We start from the raw sequence: 27146 nt of genomic DNA, 5'->3' as shown, positions 1-27146 counted from the left end.
GAAAAAATACGCAGGAGTACATCTTCCAAGGGTACTGGCACTCTTCTTTAATTTATGTATCAGTCATTGCCACCTACCTGACGACTTAATGTATACACTAGTCGTACCCATAATGAAGAATAGGACCGGTGATGCTTCGGACCTAGGAAACTATAGGCCTATCTCACTTGCCACTGTAATAGCGAAAGTACTGGACAGTTTGCTTGACAAACATTTGGGAGCGCATATTGAGCTGCAGGACAATCAATTTGGCTTTAGGCCTAGCCTGTCTACGGAAAGTGCGATCCTGTGTCTCAAGCAAACTGTGCAGTACTACACGGAGAGAAACACGCCAGTTTTTGCCTGCTTCCTAGACCTTTCAAAAGCATTTGATTTGGTATCATATGATGTACTGTGGAAAAAGATGGTCAACGACACGACCCTGCCTCTGGACATTGTTTCAATATTTAAATATTGGTACAGTAATCAGAGGAATAGTGTAAGGTGGGCAGGTGTGCATTCGGACATGTATAGGTTGGAGTGCGGGGTGAGGCAGGGGGGGTTGACCTCACCCAAGCTCTTCAACTTGTACATGAACCGATTGATCGAGGAGCTGAACAGCACCAACGTGGGATGTCACATCGACGGGGTTTCTGTAAACAATATTAGTTATGCTGACGACATGGTGCTGTTGAGCCCCTCGATTGGTGCATTGCAGCGACTGCTACACATCTGCGAGGCGTACGCGGAATCCCACGGGCTCAGATATAATGTTAGCAAAAGTGAATTTCTAATATTCAAAGCTGGGTCTAAAACTTATTCCACACCGCCAGTCACCTTATGCGGTACAGAGATGAAGAAAGTGGATATGTTTAAATATCTGGGGCATTGGGTGACCGATACGTTGAGCGATAATGTGGATATTGAACGGGAGCGCAGGGCGCTGGCTGTGCGATGCAATATGTTGGCTCGCAGATTTGCACGTTGTACTAAACAGGTTAAGGTGACGCTTTTTAAAGCGTACTGCCAGTCCTTCTACACGTGCAGTCTGTGGACTGAATATACGCGGAGTTCATACAGCGCCTTGAGAGTTCAATACAATAACGCGTTCAGGGTGCTGTTTGGGCTGCCGCGTTTTTGCAGTGCGTCAAAAATGTTTGCCGATCACAATACAGATTGTTTCTTTGCAATTATTAGGAAGAGGTGTGCATCGCTATTGAGGCGCTTACGTTCCAGCTCAAACGGCATTCTGAGCGTGTTGACTGATAGGTGGGACTCCCCACTGCTGGGCCACTGGATGCGCTTACATACTGAAGTGGACTTGCAGATACCGGTGACCAGGCGGTGGGAACCTGCTTATTAGTAATGTGTTGTGTTAATGTGTACGTTTTCTTGTTGTTTATAATTGTCGAGCCGTGTCGTGTGTAAATGTTATTTTATTTTTATCGTTCTATTACTAACACTAGATTAAGTTGTTTATTGCTTGTTACTAACCACTATGGAACATGTCCGAAATAAACTCTTTTTATTTTTATTTTTATAAAAAAAACATAAGTATGATGATAAAGTAGGACACGTTTTCAATTGGATCGTGTACTAGGTTCAAGATGAAAAAAAAAAAAGATGAACCGTAAAAAAAGTAAGATGATCCGTGCTTCGGTAGGCACGTGGCTGAAAAAAAAAACATAACTTAAGTATGATGATAAAATAGGACACGTTTTCAATTGGGTCGTGTACTAAGTAGGTTCAAGATGAAAAAAAAAGATCGACTGAAAAAAAAAAACATAACTTCAGTATGATGATAAAGTAGGACACGTTTTCAATTGGGTCGTGTACTATGTTCAAGATGAAAAAAAAAGATGAACCGTAAAAAAAAGTAAGATGATCCGTGCTTCGGAAGGCAAGTGGCTGAAAAAAAAAACATTACTTAAGTATGATGATAAAATAGGACACGTTTTCAATTGGGTCGTGTACTAGGTTCAAGATGAAAAAAAAGATGATAAAATAGGACACGTTTTCAATTGGGTCGTGTACTAAGTAGGTTCAAGATGAAAAAAAAAGATCGACTGAAAAAAAAAACATAACTTAAGTATGATGATAAAATAGGACACGTTTTCAATTGGGCCCTGTACTATGTTCAAGATGAAAAAAAAAGATGAACCGTAAAAAAAGTAAGATGATCCGTGCTTCGGAAGGCACGTGGCTGAAAAAAAAACATAACTTAAGTATGATGATAAAGTAGGACACGTTTTCAATTGGGTCGTGTACAGTCATGAGCAATATAATGTACCCACTATAGAACCCTGTCGCATTAACATATTTGACATTTAGTGAGACTTACAGTTCAATTTGTCAAACAAGTTAATGTGACATGGTACCAAAGTGTATACATATTAACGCTCGTGACCGTACTAGGTTCAAGATGAAAAAAAAAAGATGAACCGTAAAAAAAGTAAGATGATCCGTGCTTCGGAAGGCACGTGGCTGAAAAAAAAAAACATAACTTAAGTATGATGATAAAATAGGACACGTTTTCAGTTGGGTCGTGTACTAGTTCAAGATGAAAAAAAAAATCCACTGAAAAAAAACATAACTTAAGTATTATGATAAAGTAGGACACGTTTTCAATTGGGTCGTGTACTAGCTTCAAGATGAAAAAAAAAAGATGAACCGTAAAAAAAGTAAGATGATCCGTGCTTCGGAAGGCACGTGGCTGAAAAAAAAAACATAACTTAAGTATGATGATAAAATAGGACACGTTTTCAATTGGGTCGTGTACTAAGTAGGTTCAAGATGAAAAAAAAAGATCGACTGAAAAAAAAACATAACTTAAGTATGATGATAAAATAGGACACGTTTTCAATTGGGTCGTGTACTATGTTCAAGATGAAAAAAAAAGATGAACCGTAAAAAAAGTATGTAAAAGATGATAAAATAGGACACGTTTTCAATTGGGTCGTGTACAGTCATGAGCAATATGATGTACCCACTTTAGAACCCTGTCGCATTAACATATTTGACATTTAGTGAGACTTACAGTTCAATTTGTCAAACAAGTTAATGTGACATGGTACCAAAGTGTATACATATTAACGCTCGTGACCGTACTAGGTTCAAGATGAAAAAAAAAACATAACTTAAGTATGATGATAAAATAGGACACGTTTTCAATTGGGTCGTGTACTATGTTCAAGATGAAAAAAAAAAGATGGAACCGTAAAAAAAGTATGTAAAAGATGATAAAATAGGACACGTTTTCAATTGGGTCGTGTACTAGTTTCAAGATGAAAAAAAAAGATCGACTGAAAAAAAAAACATAACTTCAGTATGATGATAAAGTAGGACACGTTTTCAATTGGGTCGTGTACTATGTTCAAGATGAAAAAAAAAAGATGGAACCGTAAAAAAAAGTATGTAAAAGATGATAAAATAGGACACGTTTTCAATTGGGTCGTGTACTAGTTTCAAGATGAAAAAAAAAGATCGACTGAAAAAAAAAAACATAACTTAAGTATGATGATAAAGTAGGACACGTTTTCAATTGGGTCGTGTACCATAGTACAGTTAAGATGAAAAAAAAGATGAACCGTAAAAAAAGTAAGATGATCCGTGCTTCGGAAGGCACGTGGCTGAAAAAAAAAACAACTTAAGTATGATGATAAAGTAGGACACGTTGTCAATTGGGTTGTGTAGTAGGTTCAAGATGAAAAAAAAAATCGACTGAAAAAAAACATAACTTAAGTATGATGATAAATTTGGACACGTTTTCAATTGGGTCGAGTACTATGTTAAGATGAAAAAAAAAGATGAACCGTAAAAAAAGTAAGATGATCCGTGCTTCGGAAGGCACGTTAAGCCGTTGGTCCCGGTTACTACTCACTGATGTAAGTAGTCGTTACATGAGCCATGTCAGGAGCCTTAGTTCAAGATGAAAAAAAAAAAGATGAACCGTAAAAAAAGTAAGATGATCCGTGCTTCGGAAGGCACGTGGCTGAAAAAAAACATAACTTAAGTATGATGATAAAATAGGACACGTTTTCAGTTGGGTCGAGTACTAGTTCAAGATGAAAAAAAAAAAGATCGACTGAAAAAAAAAACATAACTTAAGTATGATGATAAAGTAGGACACGTTTTCTTTTGGGTCGAGTACTAGTTCAAGATGAAAAAAAAAGATGAACCGTAAAAAAAGTAAGATGATCCGTGCTTCGGAAGGCACGTTAAGCCGTTGGTCCCGGTTACTTCTCACTGATGTAAGTAGTCGTTACATGAGCCATGTCAGGAGCCTTAGGCGGCTCAATAATAACTCTGACCTGACACCAGGGTTGATGAGGTTGGTTGAGGTCTTTTTGAAATTATTTTTTTTTTTGGTGCAATAAAGTGTATTTTTTTTTGTATTGTATTGTAATTCACCTCGTAACCCACACGATACAAGACTAGGTTTAAGATAAAATGAAATTCAGATTACATGGTCCCGTTTCGGGCGCCAATAAGGTACTCACTTTTTGTGATTACCAGCGAGGAAGAACCCACGCTGCTTGTCGCTGCGATCCAGCTTAGTTATGAAGCGCAGGCTCAGAGTGTAGTTGTACTTGCGCCGGAGTTTCTCCTGTAGGTAAAACAAAATAACAGGTTACATAACATAACTCACTTAATATAACAACGACAATACAACAACCCGGTGTAGTATAAAGGATAGAGTATCCGGATAATCTTTACAAAAATATCGGCGCTCGAAGGATGTAATGACGACCTAATTACTCTAGCCATAGAGGCGGCTAATCAGCTCGCGACATCAAACACTTCAGGACCCCGATACGGACCCCGCCAGCGTGGTCGACGATTTCCCTCATTCAGCGCTTATCGCTATCGACCCACTAGGGTCGATTAATCCTTTCAATATTCTTCCTCTCAGACGACGCCCTGAGCCGAGGTTCGCGCCCAACTGGGCACCCTCAGGCCTGTTGTCTTAAACGTTGTACCGGGTGAGAGCCTTCAGCGCTCCCCATTTGTCCGTCCAAGTAGTTAATGCCATCTGCGGCAAATCTAAAATAGGTCACGTCAAAAAAAAATCTAGATTAATCCTCACGTCATGTCAAAAAGCTTACGACACTTGTAAAGTACCACATTTGTCCAGCCAAGTGCCTTACCTTGAACTCGATGTAGGTCTGATCGGCGGGCGGGTAGTCAAGCACCTTAGCCACCTTGGGCCCCAGGGAGCCACCGGACTTGAACAGGGCTCTCTCGGTCACGTTCAGGTCACGCACGTTGAGGACCACGAAGGTAGTGTCGCGGTCCACCTTGAAGTCTATCGACACCTCCCCTGGAAGACAAGGTTAGACCCACGGTATAAGAAAACCAGGTATGCTTAAAAGAGATGGCTAACTATTGAATATGCACCTTATTTTTTGTTTTGGTTTTCCCCAAAGGACAAGGCAAAGGAAACTATGCCCATACAGCCATACAGATTTTAAAGAACGTCTAGGGCCCTGTGCCGAGGTTTTTCTTGCAGCTTCTTTTCCCCGGCTATACAGGTTGTGAGAAGCTGCAGTAGTTTTAGGCGGATGAGACGTTCGTTATGTAAAAATTGACGATTCAAAGTGTAACTATGTTACCTACTGAATAAAGATATTTTTGAACTTGAAAATTTGAGCCATGTCTCGTGTATTTTTTTTCTTGATGATGTTAATGAAATGATGAAAGGTGATGACGATGAATGATGAAACCTAAGCCTCCACCCTCGGAGCAGACTCCTACTCCGAACCCCAAACGAATTAACTCAAAAGTCCGCATAAACTTTCGAGTTTAATAAAAAAAAAAAAAACTTTCGAGTTATAAAGCGGCTTGTTGGCACGAAGCGAAAATAGATAGGTACACTTTGTTTATTGAATATTCCGACATAATAACACTATCGCGAATGTTTGTCGACTAACTTAAAGCGATTATTAATCACAGGACACTACTTCGTATTAATTATTTAGATTCTTCAATTCCCGTTCCCGTCGGGCTGGGATTCGATCCCAGGACCTCCGGATCGTGAGCCCAAACGCTTCGTGAGTTCACGAAGTTAGAAGTTATTTAACAAAATGTAAAAAAATGCGTTTGATTTTAGCTCTGAATAAATTCCTCCTGAAGGCTGGATGGTTAAAATTACCTTGGAATTGAAAAAAAGAACATACATACATAAATTCACGCCTATAATCCCCAATGGGGTGGGCAGAGCCACAAGTAATCAAAGACAACTTGCAGCCACTGTTGATACGATGTCGTAAGCTGGATATGATGAACCTTATGGTGCTAAGGGATCAGCCTATCGCCCGTTACTTTAATCCATCATGTGAGAGGACACAATCCCTGTCGGTTTTTACGACATGCCCGGGAAGACAAGCAGCTGAACGTGTTGTATGTTTTTATTTGCTCCCAGAACAGCATAGCAAAGAAAAAAAAAGAAAATGACTTCCTTACCTTTAAGTTCACCAGTTGTCAGGTTAGGGTGTAGCCACAGGCTGTAATGCTTGGGTATGATGAAGGTGGGAAGCCTGGCGCCACGCCACGGGAAGACCACGCCGTTCGTGGCTATACGTTCCCTGGACAAGAGACGGAAGATATCACAATGGGGGTAGTCAGAAGCACATCCACCGCACGATGATCCATGTACACTATGTACAGTCATGAGCAATATAAAGTACCCACTTTAGGACTGTCGCACTAACATATTTGACATTTAGTGAGACTTACAGTTCAATTTGTCAAAAAAGTTAATGTGACATGGTACCAAAGTGTATACATATTAATGGTCGTGACCGTACCCACACCTCACCGATCTCTCTGTTAGACCAACGAGATAGGCGAGCCATTTTTTTTGACGCGACTTATTGTAGATTTGCCGCGGATGGCATTAACTACTTGGCCGGACAAATGGGGAGCGCTGAAGGCTCTCAAGGTACAACGTTTAAGACAACAGGCCTGAGGGTGCCCAGTTGGGCGCGAACCTCGGCTCAGGGCGTCGTCTGAGAGGAAAAATATTTGAAAGAATTAATCGACCCTAGTGAGTCGATAGCGATAAGCGCTGATTGAGGGAATCGTCGACCACGCCGGCGGGGACACCCTGAGCCGACGGCCCAACTGGGCACCTTTAGGCCTGTTGTGTTAAACGTTGTACCTTGAGAGCCTTCAGCGCTCCCCATTTGTCCGGCCAAGTAGTTAATGCCATCTGCGGCAAATCTACAATAACTCACGTCAAAAAAAAATAGTAAGCGTAAGGGAAAAGAGGCAAATATTGAGAGTTATTGAGGACAGAAGAGGCAAGATGATTGAACTATTGATTAGGCAATAAAAAATAGTTACTTGTTAGCAGCGGCTGTGGCGTCGGCGTCCGTAGGACTCTGCCCAGGGAACAGCAGGTTTTCCACGGCGCAGGGGCAGTCTGAAACAAATGACAATGTCTTTTTTACAAGTTTGTTAATCTAATCAAATCAAATATACTTTATTGCACAGAACTAAAATTTCAACAATCAAACATAACACATGAATACAGTACAATTTGGGCGGCCTTATTGCTATAAACGACATACAAATAATAATAATACACTTTATTGCACACAAAACAAAAACATTTACGGCATAAACTTAATAATATAATAAATACTCTATACTATATGTACTTACATATATTAATAAATACTCAATATAATATAATCCATATATACTAACCATAATATGAGAAAAGTATAATAATAAATAATAGACTATACACACACATACAAAACAAGTTTGAGCTACCCACTACGTTCTGCTAATCCTGTCAACAAAGTTAGACATATATACCTATATACATTTTGTTTATTGAATGAATATTCCAACATAATAACACTATCGCGAAAGTTTTCCGACTGACTTAATGATATAACTACAAAACAGCACTTGTATTAATTATTTATATTATTAATTCTTTCCTTTTTTATTATATTATTAATAACAGCCTCCGTGGTCTAGTGGTTAGAGCGTTAGGCTCACGATCTGGAGGTCCGGGTTCGATTCCCGATGGGGACATTGTCGAAATCACTTTGTGAGACTGTCCTTTGTTTGGTAAGGACTTTTCAGGCTTGAATCACCTGATTGTCCGAAAAAAAGTAAGATGATTCCGTGCTTCGGAGGGCACGTTAAGCTGTTGGTCCTGGCTATTAGCCGTCAAAACACCTCCACCAATCCGCATTGGAGCAGCGTGGTGGAGTATGCTCCATACCCCCTCCGGTTGATGAGGGGAGGTCTGTGCCCAGCAGTGGGACGTATATAGGCAGTTTATATATTATTAAACGAAGAAAGCAACCGTCCCGTTCCCGCCAAAAAACTCCCCGTTTTTTTTAATACTGACAGCTAGTTAGATGAGGGAGCTTCCCGGCTGCATTAGCAGTCGTCAATAACCACCATTCCGCACTGGGCCCGCGTGGTGGTTTAAGGCCCGATCTCCCTATCCATCCATAGGGAAGGCCCGTGCCCCAGCAGTGGGGACGTCTGGTGATGATGATGAATTACATAACCAAAAAAAAAAACAAAAGAAAAAAATAATACTTTAAAAAAGATTATTGAACACCAAGTACTGACCAGGTTGAGGAGCAGCGTATACCACCAGGAGCGCGGTGGCAAACATGGCTGACAGCACCAGGGCTGCGAGGCATAGCGCGCGCCGCTGGGAACACTCCGCAATCGGCGCCTCGCGGATGGACCGCGCCTCGCGGGCTTTATCCGTGTCTGGAAAGAACAGGAGCGGACTTTTATGTCAGTGGTCCACAGGTCGCAGACTATCTCCGTAGTGGTTAGAGCGTCAGGCTCACGACCTGGAGGTCCGGGTTCGATTCCCGATGGGGACATCGAAATCACTTTCTGAGACCGTCCTTTGTTTGGCAAGGACTTTTCGGGCTTAAATCACCTGATTGTCAGAAAAAGTAAGATGATTCCGTGCTTCCGATGGCACGTTAAGCTGTTGGTCCCGTAAAAACACCACCAACCCGCAGTGGAGCAGCGTGGTGGAGTATGCTCCATACCCCCTCCGGTTGATTGAGGGGAGGCCTGTGCCCAGCAGTGGGACGTATATAGGCTTGTAAGAGAATTAGAAGAATATGCAGTGGTCACCCATGACGCGAACAACCGTTAACAGTGTTACATACATACATAAACTCACGCCTATTTCCCACCGGGGTAAGCAGAGACTATGGAATTCCATTTGCTTCGATCCTGACACACTTCTCTTGCTTCCTCCACATTCATCAATCGTTTCATATACTCACGCCGGTTCAGAATAGATCGTACTGAACCTTTTCTAAGGACATCTACAGGGTGTTAGTGACATCGTAACAAACGACGAAACTTTGAGGGATGATTCAGATTGTGAGTCGATATCAAATGGAATTTACCGTCGGAAAAGCGTTATAAAATAATCAAAAAAAAAAACAATAGTCATAAAATTTGCGACGGAAAATTCCACTGGATATTAACTCAGAATCAGTTAACCCCTAAGGGGATATAAAAGGGATGAGGTAGTTTGTATGAAACTTAGTAATTAATACAATTACAAAAGCAGTATATAAAGCGAAAGTTGATGGTAGGGCTGGCAGGGGAAGACCGAGAAAGACTTACGATGACCAAATTGGAGATGTCCTTAGAAAAGGTTTAATACGATCTACTCTGAACCGGCGTGCGTGTATGAAGCGATTGATGAATGTGGAGGAAGCAAGAGAAGTGTGTCAGGATCGAAGCAAATGGAATTCTATAGTCTCTGCTTACCCCGGTGGGAAATAGGCGTGAGTTTTATGTATGTATGTATGAAAATTAGTTTTAATACGGTTTCCATAAAATACTATAAAAATACTTTATTTATGAAGCTAACGACTCCAATCTCGCAGAATACACTACTCGTGCGAAACCGGGGCCGTCGTTAATAGTTATAATAAGTGACAAACGTTTGTGTGTGTGTATGCGCCTGTGTCTGTGTGTGTTTTTGTGCGTGTGTGTGAAACACCCACGTAAGTCCTACATAAATGTTGTTTGAGTTCAACTTGAGAATCTTTGAATTATTAAATTGCCCCAAAATAACTAAAATCGATCCAAGATGGCGTCAACATGACCTTTCGAATACTCTATTAGGATAATAAGCAGTTTAAGTCGATACCAAAGCAACCCTGGTAAAATAGAAAGCTCGGTGAGGTGTGGGTACTTAGTTCATCTTGGATGTACCTCTGACCATGGTATAAGAAAACCAGGTATGGTCAATCCTATGACAAGCCGCCATTGCTAGCCCATTGATGACGTAAGTGTTACCACTAAATTGGTATTTCCAACAATCCAAAGACGTAAATTTTATTATTGAAAATTAAGTTAATTACCGACTAATGTATTTAATTACTATTACTTGTCACATGTATAAAAATCATTAAAACTGCATCTAAATCTTTTACTAAAAGTACAAAATTTGTTTGCAAATTAAATATAAAAACATTGGTTGTGGGTAAGTTTTTACGAAACGGCAACGCAGGGCGGGATGACGTCAGCTGGGCTAACCTTGAAATGCTAGCTGTCACTTTTGAGCATACCTAGTCTTAAGCCATGCTTCTGACTACCCCCATTGGGACAAAATCGTGAGCTTACGTTTTTTTTTTTTGACGTGACTTATTGTAGATTTGCCGCAGATGGCATTAACTACTTGGCCGGACAAATGGGGAGCGCTGAAGGCTCTCACCCGGTACAACGTTTAAGACAACAGGCCTGAGGGCGCCCAGTTGGGCGCGAACCTCGGCTCAGGGCGTCGTCTGAGAGGAAAAATATTTGAAAGAATTAATCGACCTTAGTGGGTCGATAGCGATAAGCGCTGATTGAGGGAAGTCGTCGACCACGCCGGCGGGGTCGGTATCGGGGATGAGCTTATGTTATGTAAGAATACTTAAGTAAAATGTCGTGACCTTGACATTAACATATCATCAGTAACATCAGCTCGTTCTAAGCACCATTGATGCAAGTTCAAACACAAGAATTCTCCAATTGGCATCTGTCCAACTCCACAGCGGTCCAGTGGTTGAGCTTTAGGCTCAAAATCCAGAGGACCCGGGTTCGAACCTCTGTGCGTCACAATAAAATCACTTCCTGATCCCTAGTCTTCTATCGTGTGGGTTGTGAGGTGGATTACCAACCTCATCAACCCTGGTGTCAGGGTTATTATTGAGTCGCCAAAGGCCCCTGACATAACATGGCCCATGTAACGACTACATAGAAACCGGGACCAACGGCTTAACGTGCCTTCCGAAGCCCGCATGATCTTACTTTCGGACAATGAGGTGATCAGCCTGTAATGTCCTAACCAAACTAGGGATCACGAAGTAATTTTTGGGATATGTCCCCACCGGGATTCGAACCCGGGGCCTCCGGATCGTGAGCTTAGTGCTCAACCACTGGACCACAGAGGCCTAATCCCTAGTTTGGTTAGGACATTGCAGGCTGATCACTCGATTGCCCGAAAGTAAGATGATCCGTGCTTCGGAAGGCACGTTAAGCCGTTGGTCTCGGCTAGAATTCAGTTAAGGAAATGTTTATTTTTCATAAAAAAAAACGGCCTCCGGGGTCCAGTGGTTGAGCGTAGTGCTCACGATCCGGAGGTCCCGGGTTCGAATCCCGGTGGGGACAAATCACAAAAATTACTTTATGATCCATCAGGACGATATGATACAATCAGGTGATCAGCCTGAATGGTCTTATACAAACTAGGGAGTTTGTATAAGACCATTCAGGCTGATCACCTGATTGTCCAAAAAGAAGATCCGTGCTTCGAAAGGCACGTTAAGCCGTTGGTCCCGGTTATTACTTACTGATTTAAGTACGTAGTCGTTACACGAGTCATGTCAGGGGCGTTTGGCGGCTCAATATTAACGCTTACACCAGGGTCGATAACAACATGAATTCACGACCGTATCCCAAGGGTGTATTTATTTACTTATTTATTAAAGGTCACCAACAGAGTTAACAACAAGTCTCTTGCATTAAAGATCTTCATAAAATGACATAGTAATTGTTACCCTAATTCATCATCAGCCCATTAACGTCCCCACTGCTGGGGCACGGGCCTTCCCTATGGATGGACAGGGAGATCGGGCCTTAAACCATCACGCGGGCCCAGTGCGGACTGATTGTTATTAACGACTGCTAATGCAGCCGGGACCAACGGCTTAACGTGCCTTCCGAAGCACGGAGGAGCTCGAGATGAAAACTTTTTTTTTGTGGTCACCCATCCTATGACCGGCCTTTGCGAAAGTTGCTTAAGTTCAACAATCGCAGACCGAGCGCGTTTACCGCTGCGCCACCGAGTTCCTCACCAATTATAGGTGACAATTGCATACATTGTGGTAGTCAGAGGTACATCCATCGCAAGATGAACTACCTACCCACACCTCACCGAGCTTTCCGTTAGACCAACGTGATAGGTGAGCCGTCTATAATGGCAACCGACTTGTGTGTGAAAGATATCAAAATTGTGTAGGTAAAAAACGAATTTAAAGTACATAATAACGTGTTCTTACCGCGTTTAAAGCAGGGATATCCCGATATTTCGACACTGTTGCAAGTGCCATGATCACGGGATGACTGATGAGATTGGAGTGGAGTAGGTAGATCCATAATTTTCTACGGGCAGACATATCTGTCTACCCTCTTTCTTTGCCGCAATATCGGGAGTCTCATATCCCCATTTAAACGCGGTAAGAACCGGTTATTATGTGCTTTAATTATGAAAATAACCGCGTATACTTAAAACAATGTAAAAACTTATTTGTTTTTCAAATAAAGATTTTCTGCTTACCCGCCAAGAATGCCACGTCATCTAAATCCTGGTCTACCATATTCCGCCAAGCAGCTGAAATAAAAAAAAAACATTATTAATTAAGTTTAAAAACATCCAGTCAAATCTAATACAACCGAAGGGAAAACCAGCCCAAAACAGAATGGGTCACATAAGTACACTGAAACACATTTCTCGGGAATGTGGGTTTCCTCACGATGTTTCTTTTCACCGCTGAGCACGTGATAGATATGATGTTGTTGTCTTATTTTTTTTGTATGTGGCGTCCTTTTATAATAAACTTTTTCTATTCTATTCTATTCTATTGAAATGATCCAAACATGAATTCGAAAATCATAGCTTTAGGCCCGTGCTGGATTCGAACCTGCGACCTTACAGTGAAAGTCAACCGTTATTCCAACTGGGCTAACACTAGGCACATAATTTCACTTTATAAAGTTAACGACCGTTCGACTCGGAAGCTACGGACCGACTGGCCGATTGCCACTGACTGTCCGGCCGCCATTTTCTTTTTCTTTTCCCCACCATTTTTTTTTGTTTTGGTTTTCCCCGAAGGGTAAGGCAAAGGGAACTATGCCCATACAGCCATGTCTGACGTATTTTTTTTCTTGATGATTGATGAAATGATGAAAGATGATGATGATGAAACCTAAGCCCCCACCCTCGGAGTAGACTCCTACTCCGAACCCCAAACGAATTAACTCAAAAGTCCGCATAAACTTTCGAGTTACGAGTATGAAGCGGCTTCCTGGCACGAAGCGAAAATAGGCAGATACACTTTGTTTATTGAATACTCCGATATAATAACACTCGCGAATGTCTTCCGACTAACTTAATGCGATCATTAACCACAAAACACCACTTCGTATTAATTATTTAGATTACTCAATGAAGAAAGCAACTGTCCCGTTCCCGTTTCCCGCCAAAAAGCCCTTTTCCCCACCATTGCAAAAGTATCATGTTGTAAATCGTTAAGTGACTTTTAAATTACGTGTTTATAATTTAAGTACAAAATAAAATGTATAAAAACGAGTACTTACGTAAAAATACAAAATAAAATTTTGAAAATAAATTAGGGACCTTACATTTGTGAGTGTGACTAAAACGCTGAACCAGCGGGCTTAGCACCGTAAGCGTTCTCGCCTCGACATACGTCACCCGTCACTCTCTCACAGTACTGCGCAGAAAGAGACAGACGATCTCTGTCGCGGCGGGAAAGACTTGCTTACGGTGCTAGGCGCGCAGTTTGCATGAAATCTGGCGCGTAGAGCATACAGTACTTACGGTACGGATAACGAGGGGATTCCAGATTACGTTCCTCAAAAGCAATACAGATGGCGCTGTACAGATTTGCCTTCGTTTTTGGGTTTAAAAGATGACCCTTTTTATTACACGCAGGCACATTTGCATCCACCCATTATTATACTGATCAAAATAAAGAGAAGCAATATAGCTAGCTATCTAATACGTTACATCAAGCATCAATTACTTTTTTATTATGGTTCTGCTATTACATCGTATTTTTTAATAATTATGTAAGTACCAGAGTAATGAGAAAAAAGGTAATTATCACGTTTAATCTGTATTCATTTTCAAAAATATCTTTTTTCAAATAGGTAACATAGTTGTTTACACTTTGAATCGTCAATTTTTACATAACGAACGTCTCATCCGCCTAAAACTACTGCAGCTTCTCACAACCTGTATAGCCGGGGAAAAGAAGCTGCAAGAAAAACCTCGGCACAGGGCCCTAGAGCACAGCAACTTTATTTATATTCCTTGTATGTATGTATGCCTTTCACAGTTTCTCGAAAGAAAAAAGATACATTTCTACGTACATACATAATGTTTTCATAAATGTATTTTTTTTTGACGTGACTTATTGTAGATTTGCCGCTGTTAACTTCTTGGCCGTACAAATAGGGAGCGCTGAAGGCTCTCACCCGGTACAACGTTTAAGACAACAGGCCTGAGGGTGCCCAGTTGGGCGCGAACCTCGACTCAGGGCGTCGTCTGAGAGGAAAAATCTTTGAAAAAATTAATCAACCCTGGTGGATCGATAGCGATAAGCGCTGATTGAGGGAAATCGTCGACCACGGCGGGGTCGGTATCGGAGTCCAACATAAATGTATTGACTTGAGGAACACAAAAACTAGAGGAACACATTCAATTCCTGACATTTCTCGTATATCGCTATCTATATTATTTTTGGGGAACGTTTCGTGGAAAGTCTTCTTTTTAGTTTGAGGAGTTTACCTTTAGCTGAGCCGTTTCTATCGGCCTTGTACTTCCCAATCGGCTCCATCTGTATACCATCCATCTCACACGCGCCACGGCATACCGGCGACCACCTGAACACACACATAAATTACATTTACATTACATTAGAACAAGAGGAGTGTAACGGCCTGCGTAGTCCAGTAGTTAGAGCGTTGGGCTCACGATCCGGAGGTCCCTGGTACAAATCCCGGTGGGGACATATCACAAAAATCATTTTGTGATCCCTAGTTTGGTTAGTGATTGTCCCAAAGTAAGACATATCACAAAGAACATTTTGAGATCATTCTGAGTTAATATCAAGTGGAATTTTTCATCGCTAAATTATATACAGGTCGTTAGTGACATGGTAACAAATTCCGTCGCGAAAGGACGGAAAATTCCACAGAATCATGGTCTAAATCCCTTAGTTTTCGTTACGATGTCACTAACACCCTGTATCCCACTGCTGGGCTCAAGCCTCCCATCAACCGGAGGTGGAATGGAGCATACTCCACTACGCTGCTTCACTGCGGATTGGTGGAGGCGTTTGGACTAGTAGCTAAAGGCTTATGGTGCCTGTCGTCCGAAACACGTGTCACGTTCTTATCACGCGAATCAAATAGGTTGTACTTACTAGGGTAAATAAAACGGTATATAGAAATAAAACCAAGTTTATTGACATTAAATCCCTAGCAAGTACATAGATCGGATCTCTGGGTCGCAGGTAATTTGATACTGGCTGAGCACCCTTGGTGCAGTAGGAAAACTACCACTTCCCTGTAACTCTTCCCACGACGACACGGGGTACACCGGCGCGCGCAGCAGGGCAGCAGAAACGGTGGGGTAAGTACAGGACCGAAAGTGGATCCAGCGGGTTGTAGAACCCGAAAGGTGAAGCGGTAGAGGTAAGTACAGGACCGGTAGTGGGTCCTGCGGTTGTAGAACTCGAAGGGTGAACCCCAATTAATGGGGATAACACAATACTATAAATTATTATATCGTAGACAAAATTAGTAAAAAAAAGTACCTATTTAAAAAATATACGAGTAATCGAGGTGTTCTCGCTACAAAGGCAGAAGGATTGTGTCGAACATCCGATCGGAAGAGTAGCGGCTCGGCTGTGGAATGTAGGTACGGCTACCTACGCAATGTGATAATTATTAAAGTCGTACAATATTAACGGAATTATTTTGTAAATAGCTATGTTTTGTTAAATTAATTAGTATAAGTTTATTTATGTAATAATATTTTAGTTTTAAGCAGTAGTTTTTAAGTGTTTTCAATGATAACTTTTTGATAGTTCCTAACAGAAAAACAAGAGCAATTACACTCAGTAGTAAAACGCGGCAGGCGTTACATACCCCCCTTTTTTGGGTAGGATTTTCGCTAAGAAAATCCGCTGACTAAAATGTAAGCTAGTCTGTCCTTCTTACTATTGACCATTCTAAAAATTACGTGGTACACATTCATTTCAACCCTTCCATTCACCCCCCTACTTTCTTTCATCCCTTTCACACACAAACAGTTATCTTATTTAGTTTTAAGTGACTGCGTCCTTTCCAAAAAGAGTACTAGACTTTTAACCGCAGCTTAGTACTCACACGTAATCAATAGGAGATTTAAGGTAACCGTTTTTTTCTTTTTATAGTATAATTTTCTTATCTTCGGGGTAGGGCCGAAGATAAAATAATTAGAATGTCCTAGGGGTAGGGCCTGGAGATTCAATATTTTTTTTTGTAAAAAAGAAAAATTAGAAATACTATATATAAGTAAATATATTTAAGACGGTAGGTAGTTTTAGTAAGTAAGACATTGTTTTAGGCTAGTTTTGGATTTTTTAGTATAAGTTTTGGTAGTTTTAGTAAGTGTAGTTTTTGTTTTTTTTTTTTATAAAGTAGTATTTAAGGTATTTTTAGAGAATATTAGAAGATATTAGAAGACGCATGCCATGCTCAAGATTTAAGTTTTTGGCAGGCCTAAGGCGTTAGATGGTATTACACATCAATCTCTTGACTGACTCTTACAGTCTGCTCGAGAATTAGTAAGCAGCTGGGGAATTCTATGTTTTTCTCTCACTTCCATCCCAGCAAGGAAGTTTTGTAAATATAGAAAGTTTTATTTTAGTTAGGTAAAAGTTTAGATATAATTATTTAGAATAGTTTGTAAGTTTAATATCCTTGACATGCCATGTACCTCTTCATAAAGGAGTTCATCTTTCTGAAGTGATAAATATTTGATTGGACGAGACATCTCTATTACTTTATGTTTTAATTGTAATTAGTTTAATTGAATAGTTATTTTTTGAGTAAGTGTTGCAAGTACCTGAAGTCTTAATAACTAAAACACAACAAACGGCAGAAGGAAAATAACAAGAAAACAAATGCTACTATCAAAAGTACACAACAATTAAAACACAGGGATAGACAGAGGTTGGCAGTGCAAAATCAAAGATTTCCTTCTGTGCGATGTGGTAGGTTCGATTTTGAGTTTTTAATTGTATGCAATCACCTTGAAAGAGAAATAGTAAGGTATTCCCACAAAGCAACCACAGCACACAAAAGTTGCAGTTACAATTCACTTAGAGCTAGACAAAATAATCAGACCAACACCAAAGATGACCAAAAATGCCAAAACCAGCAAAAAGGATACTCAGCTCAGTATTTCCTTAGTTGGGCGCCATTGTCACGTTCTTATCACGCGAATCAAATAGGTTGTACTTACTAGGGTAAATAAAACGGTATATAGAAATAAAACCAAGTTTATTGACATTAAATCCCTAGCAAGTACATAGATCGGATCTCTGGGTCGCAGGTAATTTGATACTGGCTGAGCACCCTTGGTGCAGTAGGAAAACTACCACTTCCCTGTAACTCTTCCCACGACGACACGGGGTACACCGGCGCGCGCAGCAGGGCAGCAGAAACGGTGGGGTAAGTACAGGACCGAAAGTGGATCCAGCGGGTTGTAGAACCCGAAAGGTGAAGCGGTAGAGGTAAGTACAGGACCGGTAGTGGGTCCTGCGGTTGTAGAACTCGAAGGGTGAACCCCAATTAATGGGGATAACACAATACTATAAATTATTATATCGTAGACAAAATTAGTAAAAAAAAGTACCTATTTAAAAAATATACGAGTAATCGAGGTGTTCTCGCTACAAAGGCAGAAGGATTGTGTCGAACATCCGATCGGAAGAGTAGCGGCTCGGCTGTGGAATGTAGGTACGGCTACCTACGCAATGTGATAATTATTAAAGTCGTACAATATTAACGGAATTATTTTGTAAATAGCTATGTTTTGTTAAATTAATTAGTATAAGTTTATTTATGTAATAATATTTTAGTTTTAAGCAGTAGTTTTTAAGTGTTTTCAATGATAACTTTTTGATAGTTCCTAACAGAAAAACAAGAGCAATTACACTCAGTAGTAAAACGCGGCAGGCGTTACACACGGAATAATCTTTTCTGACAATCAAGTAAGTACGGTTCAATAGTAACCCTGACACCAGGGTTGATGAGGTTGGTAATCCACCTCACAACCCACACGATAGAAGAAGAAGAATAGCTGTGATTAAAGTAAAACTCGGCACGCGTATCCATGTAATTCCCGCGCGGCCCCCATAAAAAACCTTTTATAAAACAAAAGTGACAATGCGGCAGATTAAAAATGCAACACTACACACGTCAATGGGGCAATGGGGAAGTGACGTTGAAAAGCGCGGGTAAGTGGGATAAAGGCGGGAAACGCCATTTTATTTTCAGGCAACAGTAGGGCCTTTATACAGCCTTTTTACTTTTTAATCGTTGTGGGTTTACGCACTGTTTTCTTTTGCGCAATCGTCTAGGGATAGGGGAGCTTGTTATTAAAGAGGGTGACTGAGATGAGTGTTATCACAATCACTATCCGTTTGAAGGGAACAATTTACTAATTAATCCTCTACTACTTTCGTGTGGGTTGTGTTTTCAGGTTATAACAGCTGACCTGACATTAGCCATGTTGTATATTGCAAACGATTACGAAAAACGACAGTCACGGAGGGATTTTCCAGGCTAAGTTTCTCAAAAACTATATAGATGGCTCTCACATTGTCCGTATTTCTCAGTATTTGTCTTTTTTCCCTTACTCTTACCAGCACTTCCACGTAAGCACGTTCCACGTTTAGGTTAACGTCGTGTCTTATAGGGAAGTCAAGGAATCGGCCTTTGATAGACTGGAATGGAAAATGCTACACCGACAAGAGCGTGGCTCTTAAATTGATGATGATGAGAAGGTCAAACGAAGGAAATGTTTTAATTTCATGGATGACAGACATATGCACCTTTTATCTTTGTTTTTGGGTATAAATGATGACCCTTGTTATTACACCAAAGCACAACACATCTTCCACCCATTATTATTCTGATCAAAATAAAGAGAAGCAATATAGGTAGCAACATAATTCTATACATAATGTGATCCAAATATCAAGCAGCAATTTTGGAATAATTATGTACCCGAGTAATGAGAAACATACATACACATAAACTCACGCCCGTAATCCCAAATGGGGTGGGCAGAGCCACAAGTAATCAAAGACAACTTGCAGCCACTGTTGATACGAAGTCCTAAGATGGATATATTTTTTTATTTTTTTTTAATATTTTTTTTTTATTATTATTTTTTTTTTTTTTTATATGATATGATGAACCTTATGGTGATAAGGGATCAGCCTATCGCCCATAACATTAGTCCATCATGTTAGAGGACGCAATCCCTCTGTCGGTGTCGGTAGTAATGAGAAAATAGGATAATTATCACGTTAAAGCTGTATACCGCCATCTACATTGTCTCTCATAACTAAAAAAAAAAAAAAAACCAAAACCAGTTCAAACAGGCATCTTTTATCTCGAATCCGCTGCCAATAGGTTTCGGAGGTGTGTAACCTAACCTGTATTGGGCTGTTTATCCCTTCGCGTTGGAAGGTCAGACAGGCAGTCGCTGCTGTAAAAACCCGGACCTGTCAAATCTTCAGGTTAGGTAAGCGGACCGTATGGAAAACGGGTTGACGCTAAGGAGATGATGGCATTAACTACTTGGCCGGACAGATGGGGAGTGTGGCTCTCATCCAGTAAGGGGAAGTAGTGATCATATCATCATCACCAGTTCATTAACGTCCCCACTGCTGGGGCACGGGCCTTCCCTATGGATGGATAGGGAGATCGGGCCTTAAACCACCACGCGGGCCCAGTGCGGATTGGTGGTTATTAACGACTGCTAATGCAGCCGGGACCAACGGCTTAACGTGCCTTCCGAAGCACGGAGGAGTTCGAGATGAAAACTTTTTTTTTGTAGTCACCCATCCTATGACCGGCCTTTGCGAAAGTTGCTTAACTTCAACAATCGCAGACCGACGCGTTGACCGCTGCGCCACCGAGCTCCTCAGTGATCATAGGTATGTATGTAATTAATCCATCAGCGCCTAGAGGTGTAGGCAGACAGGTCCCCTTCAATTTCCGGTCTATAGCCGTCGGGTGTTTCCAATTTACAGTCTATATCCGTTTTGAACGACGTAGAACGTAACTAGGTTGCTTTTATTTTGTAGTCGTCTGGAAGAGACTGCTACTTAGCAATAAGGATGACTTGTTGTATTTGTTAGGTACGGTCACGAGCATTAATATGTATACACTTTGGTACCATGTCACATTAACTTTTTTGACATATTGAACTGTAAGTCTCACTAAATGTCAAATATGTTAGTGCGACAGAGTCCTAAAGTGGGTACATTATATTGCTCATGACTCTACCGATGCAAAGTTGGGATATTTTTATAATAAAAAAAATAATAATAAAAAAGTTTATAATACAATAATTAACGGCCTCCGTGGTCCAGTGGTTGAGCATTGTGCTCACGATCCGGAGGTCCCGGGTTCGAATCCCACAGACATTACAGGCTGATCACCTGATTTTCCGAAAGTAAGATGATCCGTGCTTCGGAAGGCACGTTAAGCCGTTGGTCCCGATTACTACTTACTGATGTAAGTATGTAGTCGGTACATGAGCCATGTCAGGGGCCTTTGGCGGCTCAATAATAATCCTGATACCAGGGTTGATGTGGTTGGTTATTCACCTCTCAACCCACACGAAAAGAAGAAGATCTTAGGTACAATAATTTGGGTTGGATTTGGGTTTTTTTTTTGTGTTGTTTGTTAATCTATTTTTGTTCTGTTTTTTTTATGGTGTATTTGGGTTTGGATCTTGCATAGTGTGTTAATTATCACTGTAAGATTAGTGAAAACAAGCAAGCGTCTTTTTATGTAGAATTTTATATTTAAATTTATTAACAGTTTTCAATTCACAATTTTATTATAACACTACAATTTGTCACATAATCAGAAACATACGTAACTTCGTCACGTCCAACTAGGCGTTTAAGTGTTCTGATTCTGACCTGGTCCAAACGAACCCATTACACTAGCGGCATTGCACCGTTGCACAGCCACTGACAGGCGTTGGACCAGGTAAGACGCAGACCTAGGGTCACCTCCTCTGACTTCTTCGTCGTCTTTTTGAAATTACGTTCAGTTTTGTTTTTAGTTAATAAAACCTCGCAACAGACAAGCTTGTTTCAATCCAGGTAAAGAATTGTGATATCAATTTTTACTTAAGTAAATAAGTAAATAAACTTTATTACCTCCACAAAACTTACATTGGTACTTAATAATATAACAATGTTGTTACACAATACAGGTATTGTAGAGGCTGGAGCCTAAACTAGGATAACCTGTATTTTAGGACTCCAGGTCTCCACCTCCGGAAAACAATAATGGCAAGTAACATTATTAACGATTCCCAAGTAATTGCAGAAGGTATACAAAATTAAAAAAAAAGTGAAATAACAATAAGAACAGCTGCAACTGAAGTGTGTGTGTGTGTGTATATGAGTGTGTCTATGTGTACGTATGTGAGTGAGTACTTCAATAAGTAACTTTCCAGGCTACGTTCTCCGCAAAAAAAATATAAATGGCGCTGTGAAAAATTTCCTTCGTTTAGAAGGTTAAACCTTTTCTTTAATCTGTTCCATGTAAGCTCTTCTTGGTCTTCCCTTTCCTCTCTTTCCTTCTAGCTTTCCTTCTATGATGTTTTAATAAATTCGTCGTGTCTTATTAGGTGTCCAATTATCTTGCCTCTTCTGTCCTCAATAATTCTCAGTATTTGTCTTTTTTCCCTTACTCTTACCAACACTTCCACGTAAGCACGTCCCACGTTTAGGTTAACGTCGTGTCTTATAGTGAAGTCAAGGAATCATTTGATAGACTGGTATGGAAAATGCTACACCGACAATAGCGTGGCTTTTAAATTGATGATGATGAGAAGGTTAAACGAAGGAAATGTTTTAATTTCATGGATGACAGACATATGCATATATTATTTTTGTTTTTGGGTATGAATGATGACCCTTGTTATTACACCTAGTCACGACACATCTTCCACCCATTATTATTTTGATCAAAATAAAGAAAAGCAATATAGGTAGCAACATAATTCTATACATAATCTGATCCAAATACCCATCAAACAACAATTATTTTTATATACTTACTTATGCGTCGGCCATTACATTATATTTTTAAATAATGATGTAGCCGAGTAGAAAATAGGTACCTAGTTACCTATCACGTTAAAACTGGACAACGCCATCTACTTGGAAAGTCGAGGAACTTTCGCAGGACTTAAAAGAAATCGAGATTTTGTTGAAGATAAACACATAATATTGTAAATTTTCAAAAAGGCGCTTAAGTACATGATTTTCAGTATAACTTGACGCTATGCACCTTTTTAAGAAAATTTTTAGACTTCTTTTTAGAAAGAGTAATAAGTACTTACTAAGTAAGTAGGCAATACGGACATTTTAGTCTAAAACTTTCATGAACTCAGATAAAATGGTTGTAGGTACCTAAGTACCTACATAATATAGGTAGAAAAACCTAAGATGAAAATGAAAATGTTCTGGCTTAGAGTATATAATTTTTTTCATAACTATCGACCTGCTTTGGAATAAAGTAATTAATTAAATTAATTAATTAAATATGACTAAGTATGACCTTTTGATGTAAGACTGTGTAAAACACATCATTTCGAATATTGAATATTATTCACACGCCACATGGCATTATTGATTAACTCCAATGTCAAAACACTTCAGACATTTTGATAAAAAAACAAAAATATTTTTAAAAGGTTTTTTAATATCGACGTGTAGTAAATATAGGTAATAAAAAAACACTCACCGTCTTCAACAAGTGACAATTTCACGCACAGAATCCACTTGAAATGCAATAAAATACTATAAACAATGAGAAACGCACAATAATTATAATATTCACTAAATATAACGTTAAAAAGTGTTTATTTTGTTCGAAAACATACAAGGATTTCTTCAATGGCCGAATGTCCGAAATTCACGTGCACTGCTCTCCAACGCGTAAGAAAATATGTCGGAAAATCGATTTGGCATTTACGCGGGAAAGAGAACTTCCTATATTCCCAATGGGAGTGAGCGAGACGGTATATAGGGTGTGTTATAAGGGGGAAAGAGAGCTCCGAGGGGTGCAGGGTGTGATGAACCCTCCAAAATAGGGTTGGTGAAGCGGTACTATGTTTTCGCGAATTTATTTTGTGAATTTAATTTGCTTTTATTCTAGACTGGAGCGAATGAAACGTAATTAGAACACGTTCAGCTGCTTGACTTTCCGTGCATTTCGTAAATACCGACACACGGCTTGTGTCCTTTCTAACATAATGGACAATTGTTACTTATAGGCAATATGCTGATCGCTTGTCACCATAAGGTTCATCATATCCATCTTAGGACTTCGTATCAACAGTGGCTGCAAGTTGTTTTTGATTACTTGACTACTCACGTTATTAATTTATCTCAAGTGCAGTTTTCACTAACACAGTTGGCTCGACCATTATAGATACGACTCACCTATCACGTTGGTCTAACAGAAAGCTCGATGGACGGATGTATTTCCGAACCCCGATCCGATTTCTCTCAATCAGCGCTTATCGCTATCGACCCACTAGGGTCGATTAATTCTTTCAAATATTCTTCCTCTCAGACGACGATATGTTTTTTATTTTGTACCGGGTGAGAGTCCTTAGCACTCCCTTTTCCCGCACTTTGTCTGGCCAAGTAGTTAATGCCATCTGCGGCAAATCTACACTAAGTCACGTCAAAAGAAGGATGTATTTCTGTCGTAACCTTATTTATTATTATTTTAATATTTATTTATTTATTTTGTTATAAAAACAATGTTACAAACATTGGAATTAATACAGACATCGGCAAACCCGCAAAAGCTTGTCTCGATGCCTGCTCCTCGCACCATGTCACAATGGTTATGTGTATATGTGTTATGTTATGTGTAAGTAAATATTTATTGCCTCTACATTGGTTGGTAAATATTGGTGCTGATTCTCCGCGTGAGTTTTATATGAGTAGGGTATGTTTTTTTTAACTCTTCGACTATTAATAGTACCAGTTTAGTTATCTCAATGGTGTATGATGCTAGTGGTACAAACTAGAGCAGTGGCGTCTAGTGCACTCATTGTGTAGAGCTACCCTCCATAAATACATTTACAAAAACGTAAACAGCCTATGAAAAAGTATGAAATGGTCCGCTTACCTAACCTGAAGATTGTTTAATACATTGCATAAGGTATAAACTTCATCATCATCTCGCGAGCGTCATCCCGTTTTCCACAGGGCCCGCTTACCTAACCTGAAGATTTGACAGGTCCGGTTTTTTACAGAAGCGACTGCCTGTTTAACCTTCCAACACGCGACGAGAAAACTTAAAAACTTATGGTATAAAAACTTAAATTTTAAGATTAACTTAACTATTTTTATAGCAGTAACACTATCTGCCAGATAAGTATCTGATAGCTATACAGGGTGTTAGTGACATCGTAACGAAAACTTTAAAGTATGATTCAGGCCATAAGAACTTTTCGTCGCAAAAGTATTGACCGGAAAATAATTTAAAAAAACACAGAAATTCTCATGAATTTTCCAACAGGACATTCCACTTGGTTTCAACTCAGAATCATGGTCTGAATCATCCCCCTCAGTATTCGTTACGGTGTCACTAACACCCATACCTACTTGTATGGCTACCTGTATGTACTGGTACGGGGTGTAAGTGACATCATAAACTCTCTCCAGAAACATAATATTAGTTCATAACTTCATAACCCTGCTTTAGAAACTTATACCAATAAGTCACGCAAGGTTGAAGACTATTTCAAGCACATTTTAACGCATATGTATGAGATGTGGTGAAAGACGATATAGTGACTAAGATTGAGAAGGGAATGTTAAGTTGATTTGGACACGTAGAGCGGATGAAGGATAATAGGATTACCTTTACTATCTTTTAAGGGGCAATGTATACGTTTTTACAATAAGATTCCCATTGACATTCAGAATTTGCCTTTCAACTGCTTTAAGACAGTAGTTAAACAAAAACTTTACAAAAAAGGTTATTATAAAGTTAGTGATTATTTAGAAGATATGAATGCATGGGATTAACTGTCTGAGAACTGATATTAGGCAGCTAAATTAATCAATTGTATATCAATATTTTATGTTTATTTTTATTTTTTTAAAGAACGTCTAGGGCCCTGTGCCGAGGTTTTTCTTGCAGCTTCTTTTCCCCGGCTATACAGGTTGTGAGAAGCTGCAGTAGTTTTAGGCGGATGAGACGTTCGTTATGTAAAAATTGACGATTCAAAGTGTAACTATGTTACCTACTGAATAAAGATATTTTTGAATTTGAATTTGAACTGTTTTAAGAGCTAATTATGTTTATCTTCTTCTATCGTGTGGGTTGTGAGGTGGAATACCAACCTCATCAACTTTACTTGAGCCGCCAAAAGCCCCTGACATGGCTCACGTAACTACTACTAACTTACATCAGTAAGTGTAACCGGGACCAACGGCTTAACGTGCCTCCGAAGCACGGGTCATCTTACTTTCGGACAATCAGGTGATCAGCCTGTAATGTCCTAATCAAACTAGGGATCACAAAGTGATTTTTGTGATATGTCCCCACCGGGTTTCGAACCCGGGGCCTCCGGAGCCCAACGCTCAACTACTGGACCACAGAGGTCGTTTATTATGTTTATGATTACTGGAAAAAGGAAATAGCTCAGCTTGTGCTATGTTATGGCACCAGCCAGCGCTGGTTTTCAGCCATTTTTGTCCCACTGCTGGGCACAGGCCTCCCCTCAATCAACCGGAGGGGGTATGAAATATACCCCACCACGCTACTCCACTGCAGATTAGTGAAGTTTTTGAGGAAAAAATGGTCCATGGTCAATGGTCTAATGGTCCACAGAAGTATTGTTCCAGCACGAAATATGTTTTTGCGATCTTATCTGGTGTCAGGGTTAATATTAAGTCGGCAAAGGTCCCTGACATGGTTCATGTTACGACTACATACTTACTGAGACGGTAAATATGGACTGTATTGGGCTGGTTTTCCCTTCGCGGGTTGGAAGGTCAGACAGGCAGTCGCTTCCGTAAAAAACCGGACATGTCAAACCCGCGAGCGAGACGACTTGTATCTCTGCCCACCCCATAGGAATGATAGGCGTGAATATAAACCTAAATGAAAATAAAAAATTGTAGACGTCATTAAATATGTAATATTTATTTACATCTTTTCCATACATACACTTAACAATCATACGTTAAACATAACAAATACTTAATATAAAAATTACCTAAAAATTCATCTTTACAACCAGGCATAGTAATCATGACTGAAAAGTCTCGGGTTCGATTCCCTGTCAGGTTTAGGATACAATGTTTTGTATTGCAAGTAAAATGATTTAGGTAGGAAGGAATTGTTACCTTAGCAATATGGTCACATAGAAGGTGTCAGTGACACCGTAACAAATACTGAGAGTGATCTTCTTCTTCTTCTATCGTGTGGGTTGTGAGGTCAGCCCCATCAGCCCTGGTCTCAGGATTACTATTGAGCGCCAAAGGCCCCTGACATGGCTCATGTAACGACTACTTACTTAC

General features: G+C 40.0%; 1 protein-coding gene across 1 annotated transcript in view; it reads right to left on the bottom strand.

The window, feature by feature from the left end:
* The window catches only part of LOC126379375 (uncharacterized), a 43504-nt gene extending 28367 nt beyond the window's left edge, over positions 1–15137 (bottom strand). The window contains exons 1-7 of the mRNA XM_050028105.1: positions 15074–15137; positions 12818–12871; positions 8581–8727; positions 7324–7402; positions 6442–6563; positions 5127–5299; positions 4479–4585 (exon numbers count right to left, since the gene is read on the bottom strand). Coding sequence (XP_049884062.1) covers positions 4479–4585; positions 5127–5299; positions 6442–6563; positions 7324–7402; positions 8581–8727; positions 12818–12871; positions 15074–15137 — 746 coding nt within the window. The remainder of the gene's footprint in view (positions 1–4478; positions 4586–5126; positions 5300–6441; positions 6564–7323; positions 7403–8580; positions 8728–12817; positions 12872–15073) is intronic.
* Between the last annotated feature and the right edge of the window lie 12009 nt (positions 15138–27146).

This window comes from Pectinophora gossypiella, chromosome 29, assembly GCF_024362695.1.
Source record: "Pectinophora gossypiella chromosome 29, ilPecGoss1.1, whole genome shotgun sequence".
NCBI classification, from domain to species: Eukaryota; Metazoa; Arthropoda; class Insecta; order Lepidoptera; family Gelechiidae; genus Pectinophora; species Pectinophora gossypiella.
The sequence above is the reverse complement of the archived record's forward strand: the minus strand, read 5'-3'. Positions and strand labels throughout refer to the sequence as shown.